This window comes from Eleutherodactylus coqui, chromosome 3 (genome assembly GCF_035609145.1).
Source record: "Eleutherodactylus coqui strain aEleCoq1 chromosome 3, aEleCoq1.hap1, whole genome shotgun sequence".
Taxonomy (NCBI): Eukaryota; Metazoa; Chordata; class Amphibia; order Anura; family Eleutherodactylidae; genus Eleutherodactylus; species Eleutherodactylus coqui.
This window is the reverse complement of record NC_089839.1, coordinates 117,593,841-117,610,609: the sequence shown is the minus strand read 5'-3', so window position 1 is coordinate 117,610,609 and position 16,769 is coordinate 117,593,841. Positions and strand designations below refer to the sequence as shown.

Genomic DNA, 16,769 nt, shown 5'->3' with positions numbered 1-16,769 from the left:
GCATCTTTGTCTGCAGCTGTGTGTTCTTCAGTTGGTGCATATGCCACAATGATGGACATGTGACCATGATGATGAACAAACCTGGCGTACAGCAGACGCAGAGATCTCATGCCACGTTTCCATGGACTGATTTATGGGAGGGCGGAGGATCAGTGCCACTCCCTGGGTGTGGTCAGTGCCACCGGAGTGTAATATGGTGGTGCCATTAACCTCGCGCTGGTCATGATGCAGTAGACAAGCTTCGGTGATGCCAGCTACAGTGATGTTATATCTAGCCAGTTCGTTGATAAGTGCCACCTGGAAGCCAGTCCCATTCAGAGTAAGGAATGCCATGTGGCAAAGCGAGTGACTGAACGCAGGTCAGTTTTGGGACCTGGTGATCAACCTCCATCCAAAAAGAGCCGCCCCGAACTGGGCTTTTGGCTCTTTCCTTCATGCGTGCACTGTGAGGTGCTGGTTGGCAACGGCAACTCGGGTTGTCAGGGACTCTAACCCTGGTGCTTGAAATGCTAGCCATTGTTTTTAGATCTGGAGTCCCTGGATACTTCGTCGCCTTGGGACAGGAATAAAGGGAACTACTCGTTAACATGGCAATAGAGCTTTCTGTGCTATGATGGGCTTTCTCTGCATACAAAAACTGAGGCACAAGGTGAAAACGGGCCGGAGTTATACAAGATGTATTATGCACCAAGTGGAAGTGTCCCTGTCGCTTTCTGTCGTGTATTACATTTTTTCTTAAATGCTGATAAAGTAGTTAAAATTGTTCCACCAGAAATGTGCACCGCATGGTCAGTAAAAGGCCATGATGTCCTTTTGGGCCAGGTTAGATAAGAGCCAGACCCTTCCACCTCTTTAGCACCGATTCTCCTGCCTTGGAGGGTGGCGGGTAGGGTCTGTCAGAGCTGTGCTGGCACCTGTAAGTTGTTGAGCAGAGCAGTGTGGAGGTGTGCTGGAGCTCCTCTGGGTTTCGTAGCAAATACCTTCCATAACAGGGAAAAGCGCATTTTCCTGCACACGAGCAGAAATCAGTTGTGACTTTCCGCTCGCGGAAAAGAGATGAGGGGTATGCGGGGTTCCTGGCCGAGCACAGGGTTGGTTTCCAGTTCAGGATGCCGCATCCGGAATCTGCCCCAGTTGTGTGCATGATGCCTTACTATGACTTGACCTCAGAGCATCACAGAATATGATACATAATTAATATGCTTTGCAATCGTCTCAGCTATTACACTTTATTCCTTTTTATCTTCTACAGAAGTATATATACACCTATCGTTGTGCTGTATAGCAGTCTATTTATACGTCGGTGTATTCCTCGGAGCTTTGTACACGTTTTCATGATCTCTAAGAAGCTTATCAGTCGTGAAGAATTAGTAGGACTTACGACGCGTCTCCCCCTCCTCTCTCCTGGGCTAAATGTGCAATGCTTAATGAGCTAATCCCTTATTAGGATTCTCTGATTGTTTTATACGGTTTGTTTTTCTCTCCTGAATCGGTTGATTTGTATGAAGGTACATTTAAGGTAAAACGTAAAGCTTATAAATCATGTGTTCTGGTATATAATGTATACACCATTAGCCTGGCGGGTGCGGCTTGTTAAATACCGCTGTGTAGAAGGATTTCGGATATGGCACTGTTGATTATCACATATCACCGCAGTACCTTTGAACAAAAGGGTATTCTTTTATGTTGACGCCACTGGAAGTTAGGGGTTTGACAGGAGGAACGCCCCTCTCGCACCCCTAGCTCGCGATTGGCTAAAGCCTTCAAGGTTCTAGCAGTGTCTGCATAGCTTTTAGCCGACCCTGCTGGCTTAGGATGAGGGTTATCATCTAAGCCTAAAAAGAAAACGCGCCCTCACCGTAAAGCAGCACAGGCGGCAAAAAGCAGTGGAGATGCAGCAGCGGTCACTCTTACCGCTGGCTCCGCAGCCGCTTCTCTGTAATGCGTCCCGGCAGCCTGGAGGATGAGGCCTCTGTCACTGCCGACGGCTGTCTGTAGCGTCGCGGACGCCGCCTCAAAGCTTAATAACGCACGGTCGCCCGTGCTCATTTAGTGGCCATGTGCCGCCGCAGACGTTCCTGCTGCTGTCCCACAGCTGTGCATTGTGATCGCTGATGTGCTGCTGCAGTCTGCTGCCAGCCAGCTTTGACAGTGTCTGCCCTGGCACTGTGGTCTCCTTGCGCAAGGTGAAGATGAGGTTGGGCGGAGGGGGGCCCGCCTTGGGTCTGCAGCTGGCACCAGCAATTTGCAAATGACATCTGGGGGAGGCTGCTCACACTTGTTTCACACCGCCAGGGAAGAACTGGGGCGGCGTGCCTGGAGCTGCGGACCGCTGTATGCAGCGATGCTCTGCCAGGGAATAGCTGGGGCGGCGTGGCTGCAGCTGGGGACCTCTGTATGCAGCTCTGCTCCAAAAAAGACTTCCTTGCTGGGTTGCCTGCACCTGCAGCCCAGCCACCTGTGCAGCCAATCAGGTACAGGAGGCTTCACCCCACTGTCAATCTTGGCTCCACCAGGGCTTCCTGGTGGCGTCAAGATACAATAATACCGAACAAAAGTCCCTATTCTTGTTTTTGAGTATCTCTTGTCATTAGCTAAAATTTGCGCTGACTTTGACCGTTGATGGCTTTTTATGGCTGACAGATAGTCAGCTCAGCTCCTTGTCACTTCACTTGGATTATACTGACAAAGTGCTGAGCAGCAGACCACTATACATAAAGACTTACTACTAAGGCCGGTCTCGCACGACCATATGTTTTACCGCGTATTACGCAGGCTCTGTATAACCGTGTGATACGTGGTAACTCGCAGCAGTCGATTAAATCGCCTTGCGTAGTTCCACATGTCGGGATTGCGTAATACGCAAGCGCAAAAAAGAACGCACCTTGTACTATTTTGCCACGTATATACGCAATATACATTGCGACAGTGCAGGAAATCTGAAGAAAAATAAACGGTGTACTGAGAATGACAATCTGCGTGAGCTCGCAGTCATGCACAGTACAACTTCGCCACCCTACAGGGCAGTACGCAGGGTCATGGCCGGCTCTACAGCTGTAAAAGCTCTTATACGTCTTATGGCTCGTTCACACGACCGTGTGCATAAAACGCAATGTTTTAGCAATCTGTGTGAGTCAGCTACCGCTGCGTATGCCAGCGAGTGTACTGCGCATGACTGCGTATCTCATGCATGCTGTCATTTGTTTGTTTTTTAAATTCCCCGCTCTTTTTCATAGCGAACTTGCGAATGGACAGTTGTATCTGCTACCCATAGAAAAGCATAGGGTTCGGGCTGCGTGATACGCTGCAAAATACAGCATGCTGCAATCTTTTTTCACATTCGTATCTACATGTGAACGGATTAATGAGTCCATGTACCTTCAACTCCATTCAGTACGTGTCACGTGGCCGAATATCATGTGCGCCAAAGTCACAGTAGTGTGAATGAGCGCTTAACTCTTCATGCACCGTGCCGCTAGGACGTATATCTACACATGGTGGGTGTGAAGGGGTAATGTGCCTACATAAAATTGGAGTTTAGCCATTGTAAATGTTACGGTTAGGGGTGATATGAAGGCTTCCTGCAGTTCGCAGTAGGAGATGTTTGCTTAGTAGGAATGGTTTGTATGAACAGACATTACAATTATACTTTTAGCACACAAATAGAAATACTTGATGATTAAATGTTTATTTTTCATGTTAACCTATCTGGCGTTCATGCACTTCATCCTGTGCAGCAGGCACGGAGGCTGGGTGGCTCCTGAATGCGGAACCGTGCGACTTGCTTCCTTTAGCGTGGAGATATTTCCTCTAGAAGTGCACCCGTTGACCACTTGCTTTTTATTTTCCTATCCTGGAGAACCTGTTTTAAAAAATGTTCGGACAACCCATCTTAGCACATGTGCATTGAAATGTACATATGAAAGCATAATGGCTCCTCACAGAATCTCCTAGAATACGCACAATCCACCAACAATCGAAGCTCCTTCCATATTTGTCTTGCTTCTAGGAATAAATTAAAGAGGAGGAGGGGTGCGTGATATACTGTGATGACCAGTCCAGGACCTTCCTTTTTTTTGGTTTCAGCCTCTGACATGTTGGCTTGACCTCATGTTTTGGATCACCATCATGTTGGAAGGTTCAAGTGCGTTCCGTGCTCAGCTTCCCGAATGAAAAATTACAAGTTTTCCACTGATGGATTTTTAGCAAGATGGTGCATACATCCTGCCATTCACTTATTCCGTTCATCCTGGCATCAATTTTGACTAAAGATGGGCACACGCAGGCATATTTTTACAAGAAATCCCTATTTATTTCTCCCCGCAGTGTATGCGATGCTTATCATGCGCAAAACATTGCATATGGACGAAGATACATAAGCAACCACGCTATACGAGCGGGAAATAAAGTCACGCTGCGCATGTCCGCGTTCATGACGTATGTTTTCATGCACAGTGCACACATTGCCATCTGTGGCTCACGCAGGCTGGTTTACGCATAAAGTTGTGTGAATGAGCCCAACAGAATAGATCCACCTCTGGAATATATGGGCAAGTCACATTGATTTGATGCTAAATAATCAGCCCATTGTAGGTAGTGAGGTGGATGTCGCATATATGGAGAAGAATTTACGAAGTGTATAGTTCATGAAGTTTAACCCCTTAGTGACCCACCATACGTGTTTTCACATCCTGGGTGTCAGGGCTGTAATAACAAGCCAGCCCTGTATAGTAAAGAACCAGGGTTTGTGTGTTTGACAGCTTGTGACTCTTGGCTGCCAGAGGTAGCCGATAGCAGGGAGCTGTCATGGGGCGTCCGGTCACCTGATCGCATAAAAGGTAAAAAGAAAAAAAAATGTAGTTTCTTCTTTTATGGATTTGAAAATTTGTACGGTAGGTTTGCACATATTTGACATACTGCAGTTGAAAATGTCAAAAAAAAAATTTACAATTCAAAAAAAAAAAAATTTTCCCCAGTTTTTTGACACTTTTAAGAATTATACATAAATTCTATCAGTATATTTTTGCCACCTAAAATGAAGCACAATATGTGGCAAAAATAACAATGTCAGAATCACTTGGATATGCAAAACCTTTACAGAGTTATTCTGCGTTAAAGTGACACATGTCAGATTTCCAAAATTTGGCCTGTTTAAGGTGCAAACAGGCTTGGTCACTAAGGGGTTAAGGAAACATACCAGATGGTTTCTGACATTTCAAAAAACATGAAGGCTAATTTCCCCTTGAACCCCATAGTGTCGGACCGTGGTAGATGGGAAGATGTGGTGGAGTTCGGAGGGGACACTGTAACATCTGGTCACGATTCTAAACCCAACTTCCTGAATCCTACTAGATGCAGATGATTTGTAGGACATTGCATAGATCCGTAGGCAAGGTACTGGGAAAAACCTGAGTGTAGAGATTTTTTTCCAATTGGAGGATATGTGGGATGTGATCCTTAGGCCAGATTCACATGAGCAGAGCATTTGTTGCGGAACTAATAAACAATGTTTTTTGTGAACGCATCAGCGTATTTTACTGTCCTTTTTGCCTATTTTACTGTGTGTTCATTTGCAAGCGGCAAAGAAGGATGCTTTGATTAAAATGGCTAGTTCGTCTAATGAGTTACAGATGTGTTTTTTCTAGTGGAATTGCACAGTGTATTACGCATTTCCTTGCGTTTTGTGCACACGTTTGCACAGCCCCCATGGACTGGTGGTTCACAGAAGAGGAGATCTAACGGTTTTGTTGTCTGCCATCCAGAGGTGCTTGGCTAAAGTACATTTGGTACATGTACTGCCTTTAACATCCACTGTCGCCTCCGTTTGCAGTAGTGTCGTGAACAATGAAACTGGACTGCTCATGAGTGGAACTGTGTTGTCGTCAGCGATGAATCCAGGTTTAGTTTGGGAGCAGACCATGGCAATCCTGCCTTTGCTGTGGAGCGGCACACTGCTCCCCCTGCTGGTGTGTTCGTCTGGGTGGCCATTGCATACGACAGTTAGTCACCCCTAGTAGTGGAACAAGGGACAATGACAGCTCAACAATATGTTCAGGACATCCGGCAGCCACATGTGTTCCTCTCCTGGCGGCTTCCAAGAGGTAGCATGATTTTGGTTGACCACGCACAAGGGGGTCACAGGAATGTCTCCACAACATTGTCACTCTTCCGTGGCTGCCCGGTCACCAGATTTATCACCAATAGAACATTTATGGGACCATCTGGGACACCAACTTCCACAGACTACAAGTTTGCTCGCTCTAAAAGCTCAGTTACAGCAAATGTAGAGAGATACCGTATATACCGGCGTATAAGACGACTTTTGAACCCCGAAAAATCTGCTCTGCAGTCGGGGGTCGTCTTATGCGCCGGTAAAACAAAAAAAAAAAAAGTGTAAAAAAAAAAAATTTTATTACTCACCTCCCACGGCGTTCTGTCGCGCTCCGGCAGGATGTCGCTCGCTCCGGCAGGATGTCGCTCGCTCCTCGTCCCCGCCGCAGCATAGCTTTCTGAATGCGGGGCTTGAAATCCCCGCTTCCAGAAAGCTAATACACACGCCGGCAGCCATGACAGCATTGAATGGCTGTGATTGGCTAAAGCACACGTGGCTTCAGCCAATCACACTATTCAATGACATCATTGAATGGCTGTGATTGGCTGAAGGCGCACGTGTTAGCAATCACACCCATTCAATGATGTCATTGAATAGTGTGATTGGCTGAAGCCACGTGTGCTTTAGCCAATCACAGCCATTCAATGATGTCATGGCTGCCGGCGTGTGTATTAGCTTTCTGGAAGCGGGGATTTCAAGCCCCACATTCAGAAAGCTATGCTGCGCCGGGGACGAGGAGCGAGCGACAGCCTGCCGGAGCGAGCGACATCCTGCCGGAGCGCGACAGAACGCCGTGGGAGGTGAGTAATAAAATTTTTTTTTTTTCTCCACTGAATACCGGCGTATAAGGTGACAGTTGGGGGGTCGTCTTATACGCCCCGTCGCCTTATACGCCGGTATATACGGTATGTTGAGTTTTCCGCAATAAATTATCCCTTTGCTCTAATATTGTAATCACTTACTTATATTGATGTGACATTCACACAGAGTTTCATTCTATTCTGACAACTTTTTCTAGGGGAGGGATAGGTTTTGTTTTTTTGACAATGAGTGTAATTTTTAGAGGAGTGTTTCTGGTAACCTGTATCTGAGCACAAACATTCAAATGTTGTTGGGGAACTTGACCTCTCTAAAACCAACCTTTTAATCTTTCCGCCTTCCAACTGACCTTCCGCCACCGGTGATGACCTGCGTCATCCCCAGCGTGACGGTGCGTCATTCTCTGCACTGCGCAAGTGCGGTGGCGTGCCAGCTGTCACATCCACAGTGCATCAGAGACAGGTGCGCAGGGGGTCACTGGCCGGCACAGGGTCAGATTCAGCTTTCGACATCTCGCAGCCGGAATCTGACCCGGCCGTGTGCATGTGGCCTAAGTTTTTGTGAACCAAATATGTGAAAATGTATTTCTTCCTGCCTTCAATATGGCCATGAATGAGCAACTTATCTTGTGCAGACATTTATGGGATTCAGGACAATCCCATTTTCTTACACGAGTTTCCCTTCTGCTGCAAAAAGAAAGCAACGGTGAGTGTTAGGCCCCCTGTCCATGGGCGTCGCGGTATCCCGCGGCGGATTTCCGCCGCAGGAGCCGGCAGACGGATCTCCGCTGTCAGCCTATCTAACAGATAGATAGGCTGACCGTGGAGAATCGCAATTATTCTCCGCTCATGGACAGGGGACCGGCGCTTTCCATAGCAACGCTATGGAACGCTTCAGACGGCGTAAATCGCCAGCGAAATCACGCCCGTGGACAAGGGGGCCTTAGAGTCCTCTGCAGTCTCTTGCGGTAATGGACGCTGTAGGGTTTAATCAAAATCTCAGCATTTTTCAACCTCTACCCTATTAACTGTAGAGGTTCTCAGATATGTCATCAGACACTTGGTAGCTAATTTTAGCAGATGATCAACAAGACTTTCGCCTAAGGGTATCTTCAAGAGTTATTGCCAGGGAGAAAAGAACATACTTTGATTTTTAACTTTCTTCTTTTCTTTCCTTTAGGAGGACTGGAATGAAATTGGTTCAATAAAGAGAAGAGATCCACACAGCGTCCATGAAGAAGAGAGAACACAAAATTTGGAAACTCTTCCACCTGGTATCTTACTCTTGTCTAAATAAACCTGTCTCTTAAAAGGAACCTGTCAGCTATTTAAAGGGGTTGTCCCGCGCCGAAACGGGTTTTTTTTTTTTTTTTAACCCCCCCCCCCCCCCGTTCGGCGCGAGACAACCCCGATGCAGGGGTTAAAAAAACAAACCGGAGAGTGCTTACCTGAATCCCGGCGGTCCGGCGTCTTCATACTCACCTGCTGAAGATGGCCGCCGGGGTCTGCTCCCTCCGTGGACCGCAGCTCTTCTGTGCGGTCCATTGCCGATTCCAGCCTCCTGATTGGCTGGAATCGGCACGTGACGGGGCGGAGCTACACGGAGCCGGCATTCTGCACGAGCGGCTCCATTGAATACAGCAGAAGACCCGGACTGCGCAAGCGCGGCTAATTTGGCCATCGGAGGCCGAAAATTAGTCGGCACCATGGAGACGAGGACGCCAGCAACGGAGCAGGTAAGTATAAAACTTTTGATAACTTCTATATGGCTCATAATTAATGCACAATGTACATTACAAAGTGCATTAATATGGCCATGCAGAAGTGTATAGACCCACTTGCTGCCGCGGGACAACCCCTTTAAACCCTACTGAACACACTTCTGGGATCAGATCACAGAATTGGTGCAATTTCCATAAATAACCTTATTTTTTTCTTTTGAAAGCATACCTACATATAATAACTTTTATAATCTCCTGCTCTGCATACAAATGTCAGTAGTCCAGTGGGCGGGCCCGGACCTCTCTTCTGGCTGGAGGAGTTTACATAAACCCTGCTCACCCTGGCTACCAGGTTAGCAGAATCCACTGGAGCGCTCCATTCACTCACACATGAGCCGGAAGCTTGCAGATGGGAACTACGAATCTGTCCACAGAAGGGATACATGCCGTGTTTGTACATCAGACTTCCGGCCCATGCATGAGAGATCAAAGCACTCAAGTAGATTATGTGAACCTCAAAGCCGAGGTAGGCAGGGTTCATGTTAATAACTCTGGCCAGAAGAGACGGTCCGGTCCACTGACTGGATCGAAACGTAGACATTTGCATGCAACCCAGGAAAAGGGTTTTAACTCAACCCCCCTTATTTTTCATTAAAGCATATTTTATTCAACAGAAAAAAAGTAGATTTATAGTAATAGATTTACTGGTTTGCATGCTCTCATAGAAAGGTCCTGAATGTACATTTCTCTTCTTGCTCTGATGGTGGACTTCTGAGGATTTAGCGTTAGCCATACACAGGCGCATCCCTCTGTTTCCACACTTGCTGACAGACAGATGATATTCGCTTACAGATGCAACCTTTTTCCTTGAAGTCAGAGCACCACTTACGAATTGTGTGCCCGCTGGGTGGCTTTTCACGAAACTTTGTTTGAAAATGTCATGCATACTAATAACAGACTGGTAGACATGAAAATCAAGAATGTGAAGCGCTCTTCTGTCTTCCTTGGCAGCCATTTTGTCTCCTGTTCCCCTAGCAACAACTATGGCAGCACAGACTTCTTCGGCCTCATTTAGCAAAACTGGCAAATAGTAAGTCATCCTTATTGCTTTGGGCAACAAGAATGTCTTCCTAAATGAAAATTTCTGAGTTTGTTTCCATTGATATCAAATTTATGTATCATTAAATGGGAGTTATTAGGGTTTCAGTTTGGAAGGTCATTTATAAGAACCCTGTACTTAGACCAGCAGTAAGACTAAGGAACTCTCTGCCTGAGGACATGGTAATGGCAAATGCGCTAAACGAGTGTAAGATTGGCCTGGTCGTCTGTCTTGAGTGATACAATATTACGTTATATCACTGATTACTTTAGAAGGGTTGGTAATTCGGGGATTATTCTGATCGTCAGATTGGAGTCGGCAATGCTTTTTTGTTTTTTTTTTGCCTTAAATGAGGAAAATTGGCTTCTATCTCATTGGTTTTCTTTTTGTGGGGTGGGGGGTGGGGTGGTTGCTTCCCCCTGGATCCACATTAGTAACATGGTATGTGGATCCAGAGGAAAGCAAAAAAAAAACAATTGGGGGTAATAGGCTGAACTAGATGTGGTTTTTTTTTCGGCCTTACATACTATGTTACTATGACCATACAATGCGTAGTGTAAAAAAAGAATTCAAGAATCGGTGACTGAATTGCATTGATAGAATGGAAGCCTGCTGAAGTCTTTCCATTTTTTAGAAACTCCATTGACCTCAATAGGGAAAAAACGGATCAGTTCCTGTTTCAGTTTCTCTCCTCCAAAAACTGAGCAGAGAGACTGAAACCATGAACTTACCCTAATGCAGGTGTGAAAGCAGACTAACTAAATTATATGACACAAAGTATGGAGTTGGTGTCAATGATGACTACATCGTACCTTGCAATATACAGGTCCGCATATGGCTACCTTGATTGAAAATAAACAGTTTTGGCTGTTAGTGTGCAGAGTCACTGTATGTATTGGGAATGAAGAGTGTTGCCTTTAAACCTGTACTGGTATCTTTCTTGTCCTTATTTAAACTGATCCAGTACTAGAGTTTTGAGCATATTTAACTCCGCTTCCCCACTTGTTCTACCTAGGGGCAGTGTGCAAGAAGGAAGGCACCTGTGTGTTTGTGGCAGTCTTGACTGAGGGCAAATACTCTTGAAATTCCTTTTACGATACTCCACATGTAGCAGTTTTTTGTTCGGATCCACACTCAAATCTGTAGCATATTTTGCGCTGTGGATTTTAGTGCAAACGCACACTAAATTCTGCATCAAAATTCGCTCCATTTGACGTGGATCTTCACGCTTTTGATTTGAAGGTATCAAAATCCTCACCAATGGTACATTCTTTTTAATGTAGATTTTCCACTACAGAAAACCTGCACCAATTCCACTACATGTGAATGTGCCCTTACAGGGTCTCATCCTCTGACTTTCAGGTAGACCTCCTACAGTAACTTTCTAGATAATTTTGTAATATTTGTTTTGCTCTACCAGGTAAAGTTCGGTGGCAAGATTTTGATCAGGAAGCATATGTTGGAGTTACTGCAGTTCGGCCGGGTCAGGATGCTTATGCGCGGAACAAGTTCAATCAAGTGGAAAGTGACAAATTACGGATGGATAGAAGTGTTCCGGATACAAGACATGATCAGTAAGTGTATAGAAAAATGAGATCTTTTAATGCCATGGAAATTGTCTGTAGCAAATAATACAAACTACTTGCTCTGTCTTCAGAGAGCTGTTTTGATGTAACTGTATAGCGACCTTCTGATGCCCCAGTTAAATTTCTTCAGGGACTGGAGGGGTGCTGTCCCTTTCCCAGCTCCGCTGCTGATCCACTTGTTTCTGCGGCTCTCTCCATTCTTCCAACATGGCTGCGGTGCTTTTGACACTCCTCTGTGCATTGCTAGTTAGACCGTGCATTGGCCAACGCTGCTCATGTGAGCTTCACTGTGCAATCAGAGCAGTGTGTAATGTTTTAAGAATTGCTGCAGCCATCTTGGACATATGAAGAGGGCCCCCAGGAACAGATGGCTTGGAGGCCAAACCGAGAAGAGGACTGAAATATAAATCCCTGTCTGGTCCCTGAAAAACTTTTGTCAAGGGACTGGAGAGTCACTTGAAAGTGATTGAGAGTCTGACAGGAAGCAGTATTCCTGTGTTTTTATCATTTTTACTCAGTATAATTTATGTATTAACTCTTAAAAGGGAACCTGCTTGGATTTTTCAACAACGAACTTCATTATTAGGCTCAAAGGCGAGAGACCTGGGGTTCTGGGAGCTGCTTTTTATACTCGCTGGGTTTACTGTTTACTGCGTCGTGCCCCCAAGAAATCAGCCTGTACACTAGGGTTATGACTTTTTTCACATTTTTTTTTCACATTTGAAAGCTTGCGGTGTTTTAGCCTAAAGCATGAAATCCTGAAATTAAAATGCATACCATTAGACATGAGAATTGTGAGCTGACGATGCTAACAATATTTAAACCACTTTTAAATAATAAACCAAATTTAGAGCATCACTAGCCAGCACTTATCCATCCTCTGACTCATTATTTAAACTTTGCACATGACCTGCTGTAATTCCCTGAAAATAAAGCCCTGTCTTATATTTTTTTTTTTTTGCCAAAAAGGTGTTGGGTCTTATTTTTTGGGGGGGTGGGGGCCTGTCTTATTATACTTGCCTAGCAGCCGCGGTCTGGGTCCCTGCTGCTGCTCTCCAGAGCTCCAACGTGCTTATTGCAGTCCTTGGCTACCCACAGAAGAACACTTCCTGGTTACAGGATTCATAAATCCCACCTCCAAAAAGCGATAGCTCAAATTTGTTCTTGAGTGCTGCTCAGCCAATCAACGCAGCGCTCGATGAACCAATGCGATGGCTGTGATTGGTTCATTGAGTGCTGCATTGATTGGGTGGGTAGCTGTCGAAGAATCAGTCCCAGCTATTGTGTTGTGAAGAAGGGATTTAAGAATTGTCTGAGCTATGGCATTGATTGGCCATTTCATAATTCCCGCCTCCACAATGCGATGGCTCTGATTAGTTCTTCAACCGCTGCTCAGCCAATCAACGTAGCGCTTGTTGAACCAATCGCAGCCATCGCATTGGTTCATCGAGCGCTGCATTGATTGGCTGAGCAGCACTTGAGAACCAATCAGAGCCATAGCTTCCTGGAGGTAGAATTTATAAATACTGTAACCAGAAAGTGATTTTCTGTGGACGGCCGAGGACTGCCAAAAAGCGCGTTGGATCTCCGGAGAGCAGCAGGAGGGACCTGGACCGAGCCTGCTAGGTAATGTATTCCTTTCTTTTTTTTTTTAATGTAATGCAGCTATGGCTTATTTTGGGGGTAGGGTTTATATTTCAAGCCTCCCTGAAAATCCCCAAAAATCAAGGTAGGGGTTATTTTCGGGGAAGCAGGGTAGTAACCTTGCTGACAGAAATTCTTGTATTCAAGTTTGCATTAACCCTTTTCGAATGGATAGGCTTCTTTTCTTTATTATGTTTTACAGCTTATAAACTCCTATTATTTGTTGTTGTTTGCTGTGTATGGCAAAAATGAAATGATATGGGGTGCGGGAGGTTTTTACATGACCAAAAGAAAATAACACCGGAAAACTAAAATATAGGCAAATGCGATGGCTGTGATTGGTTCATCGAGTGCTGCATTGATTGGGTGAGTAGCTGTCGAAGAACCAATCCCAGGAAAACATCAGGAAAATAAATATTTTGAAAAGAGTTAGTCATAACACTACTGTGCACACAGCATTTTTTTTTCAGAAGGCTATGTACACTCGTGCTCTCTTTTTATGTCTACAGGAGAACATGCACAAAGCTCTGAATAAAAGCCCATTTACATTGGGCGAATGTCGGCCAAATGATGCCTTACACTCGTCCCAGCATATACTTGCTCCCGTGCTGTTACACAAGAGCGAGTATCGCTGGCTCACTCACAGAGCGGCCAACAGGAGGCCAAGGCGGCTGGAGGAGATTTCTCTTCTCGCTCTCCCCCGCCCCTCTCCATTCACTTTAAGCAGCGGTCGTTCAGTATTGTTATAGCAGGACAGTGCCACAATGGCAACAGAGGTCCGACACAGAAGGAAACTCCCTATGAAGGAAAGTGGAAAATCTATACTAGTGCGTGAGAATCTTATAGTTTTTTTTTTTCTTGAGCATATCATTCTCTAGGCCATATATGTGAGCGTAAATAAGCCTTTTGCCAGTCCACCTTTATAAATTGAAACTTAAGCTTTTTTTCTTCCACACTCTTGTGAATGTCAGAGGAGGAATGAAGGAGGAGGTCCTCAAGAAGCCATACAGTGAAGAAAGCTATCATGATGGGGCGGTGGTGACTGCCACAAATGTCTCCAAGGAAATCCTGTCCTGAGCCATCATAGAACAGTCTCTGAAAGCTGAGACCTATGACCTGAATTGCAGATATGAAAGGCAGGATAATTTCTTCTCCGAACAGGTACCCTGCAGAAAAGGAAAAGTAGGAGCATCCCCTATGGCAGCAAGGGGTTGAACTGGTTGGGTCTGGGTCCTGTTTGTTCTATCCTCGAAAGGGATGTGCAAAGGGGCTGAACCACTTGGGTCCAGGTCCGGGTCCTGTTTGTTCTATCCTCGAAAGGGATGTGTATCTTATTGTGATAGGAATTATTTAAGAAAGGGAAGATAAAAAGTATGCCAGTTGTGTCTGACCAAGGGAGAGACAGTGGTGGGTGTAATGCCTGCTTACCGTGGGTACCATTGTTTGGTTCAAATCCTCTTTTACAAATCTATTATGCTTGCCAGGATGGCAAACTGGTGATATTGTTTGAAATCTAGTAACACCGTACCACTTGCTATCTTTGATCGACATAGCCTTGCCAAGACAATGCGAGGTCTAGTGGTACCCCACACAAATTTTACTAACTGCCCCAGACAATTGTTGAAAAAAGATGTATGTACAGTTATAGATAGTGTTTAAAAGATGTAAAGAAATCAAGGTAGAACATAGTAGCATTACTTCTGCCAACCCAGGAGAGATGCTTAGTTCTAATCTAGCAAATCCTTCATGTGTGCCTTAGGGCTCATGTCCACGGGCAAAATAAAAATTAAAATCCGCAGCGGATCGCCCGCATGCAGATCCACATCCCATAGGGGTACATTGACCACCCGCGGGTAGATAAATACACGCGGATGGTCAATGAAAGTGAATTAAAAAAAAATGGAGCATGAAAAAATCCGGACCATGCTCCATTTTCGTGCGGGTCTCCCGCAGGGACGGCTCTCGCAGGCTTCTATTGAAGCCTATGGAAGCAGTCCGTATCCGCAGGAGACCAAAATCAGAATATACTCACCTGCTCCGGATATTCCCTTCTTCGCGGCTTCATCTTCTCTCCGTCGCGGCCGGATCTTTTTTCTTCGGGCCGGCGCATGCGCGCGGCACGCAACCGACATGCCGTGCACATCTGCCGGGCCGAAGAAAGAACATCCGGCCGCAACGGTGAGAAGATGAAGCCGCGACGAAGGGAAGATCTGGAGCGTGCGAGAGGTGAGTTAATTCTTTTCAGCACTCATGTCCGCGGGGCAGGAGGGACCCGCTACGGATTCTCCATGGAGAATCCGTAGCGGGTCTGATTTTCCCCGTGGACATGAGGCCTAAGGAGGTAGACAATTCACATGGATCCTTGGACAGCTGGTATGTCAAGATATTTAAGCCATGTGTCTTGCCACTTGAAGGAGAAAGTTTGACCCCCAAGACTCTGTAGCAAGAGCTCCATCAAGAGAAATATTTAGGCCTTCAGATTTTAAGTACTCTTTAAGTACAGAAGGCAGAGATACAAGGGGATCTGTTATATATAACACTAAGTCATTGGCATACAGTGCTAGTTTTTGTTGGTGCTGTCCTACTTCAATACCATGAATATGAAGATTCTTCAGCAATGACACAGCTGCCTGGTCCATAAATATTACGTAAAGGATAGGTGACAAGGAACACTCCTGTCTACTCAGATTTGCTATTGTCAGGGATTCTGATAGCAGACCATTAACCTTCACTCTAGCAGTTGCCCCCTTGTAAAGTGCCAGAATACTCCCCAGAACTGTAGGTATGGAGGAATGCCCAATGTACCCTATTAAATGCTTTATCCATGTAGCTGAGATTAATGCTGCAACATTGTGTTGTGATTGTGAGGGTTTATACAAAGTTCTAACTCCTGTATGCTATTTAGAAGTTTGAAAAAAGAATAACAGTAATAATAATAATCTTTTGTTATATAGCACCAACTTATTCTGCAGCGCTTTTGAGGCACATTGGGAACACAAATAATACGAAATTTACAGAAATTACAAGTTACATGTGGTACTCAATTATTTGGACACACAGGGAGGGTGGAATAATAATAGAAGGTACATGGGCAGACGGTGGAGCAAGGGGGAACATGGCAATGTGACGATAACATGTGATATACAGTTTTTAGGACACAAACGGAGTGGGAGTAGTACAGGAGGTATGGGCAGGAAGTGTACATAATAGGCAAAAGTGGAAGCCATGGGGAGGGGCAGGGGGCATATTGTGGGGGTGGGGGACTAGACCAGGAGGTTTAGTATGCTACTTTGAAGACGTACATCTTTAAGGTGAATGGAGTATTTCCATTTCTTGTCATGTTCCATACCGCACCGGAACACACCACTATAATAGAGGGGAAGTTTGATCATCATGCAAGAAGTTCTGTATGGAATCCTTTAAGATCAGCTAGATAAATTGAATCTTTGAGTAGATTGTCAATAATCTTCCATTGAAAGAATTTTTTGCAGTATTGGGAAAGGACGGGGCTACATAAACAGAGGCTTAATCTGACCACACCTTGGAGCCCAACAACAGTGTAGTAGAACCTCCATGCCTGCCCATATCATCTCCTGCATCCAAGCTAGAGGCGGTACAACAGGGTACTAGAGACTCCCTTCAACGGGTCAGTTTTCCCACAATAAATGATCCTTTTGCTCGGATAGTGTAATCACTTATGTTAACATTAAAATCCCACAGAGAAAGTTTGTCTGTTCCACCAACTTCTTCTAGGTGCTGTGTTGTGTTTTTTTTTTTGACAAATGCATA

The 16,769-nt window shown here is 45.4% G+C and overlaps 1 protein-coding gene across 1 annotated transcript in view; it reads left to right on the top strand.

Annotated features, from left to right (window-relative positions):
* The window catches only part of GALNT2 (polypeptide N-acetylgalactosaminyltransferase 2), a 116,198-nt gene that overhangs the window by 17,366 nt on the left and 82,063 nt on the right, over nt 1-16,769 (top strand). Inside the window, exons 2-3 of the mRNA XM_066595996.1 lie at nt 8,111-8,204; nt 11,171-11,324. Of these exons, the coding sequence (XP_066452093.1) occupies nt 8,111-8,204; nt 11,171-11,324 (248 nt within the window). The remainder of the gene's footprint in view (nt 1-8,110; nt 8,205-11,170; nt 11,325-16,769) is intronic.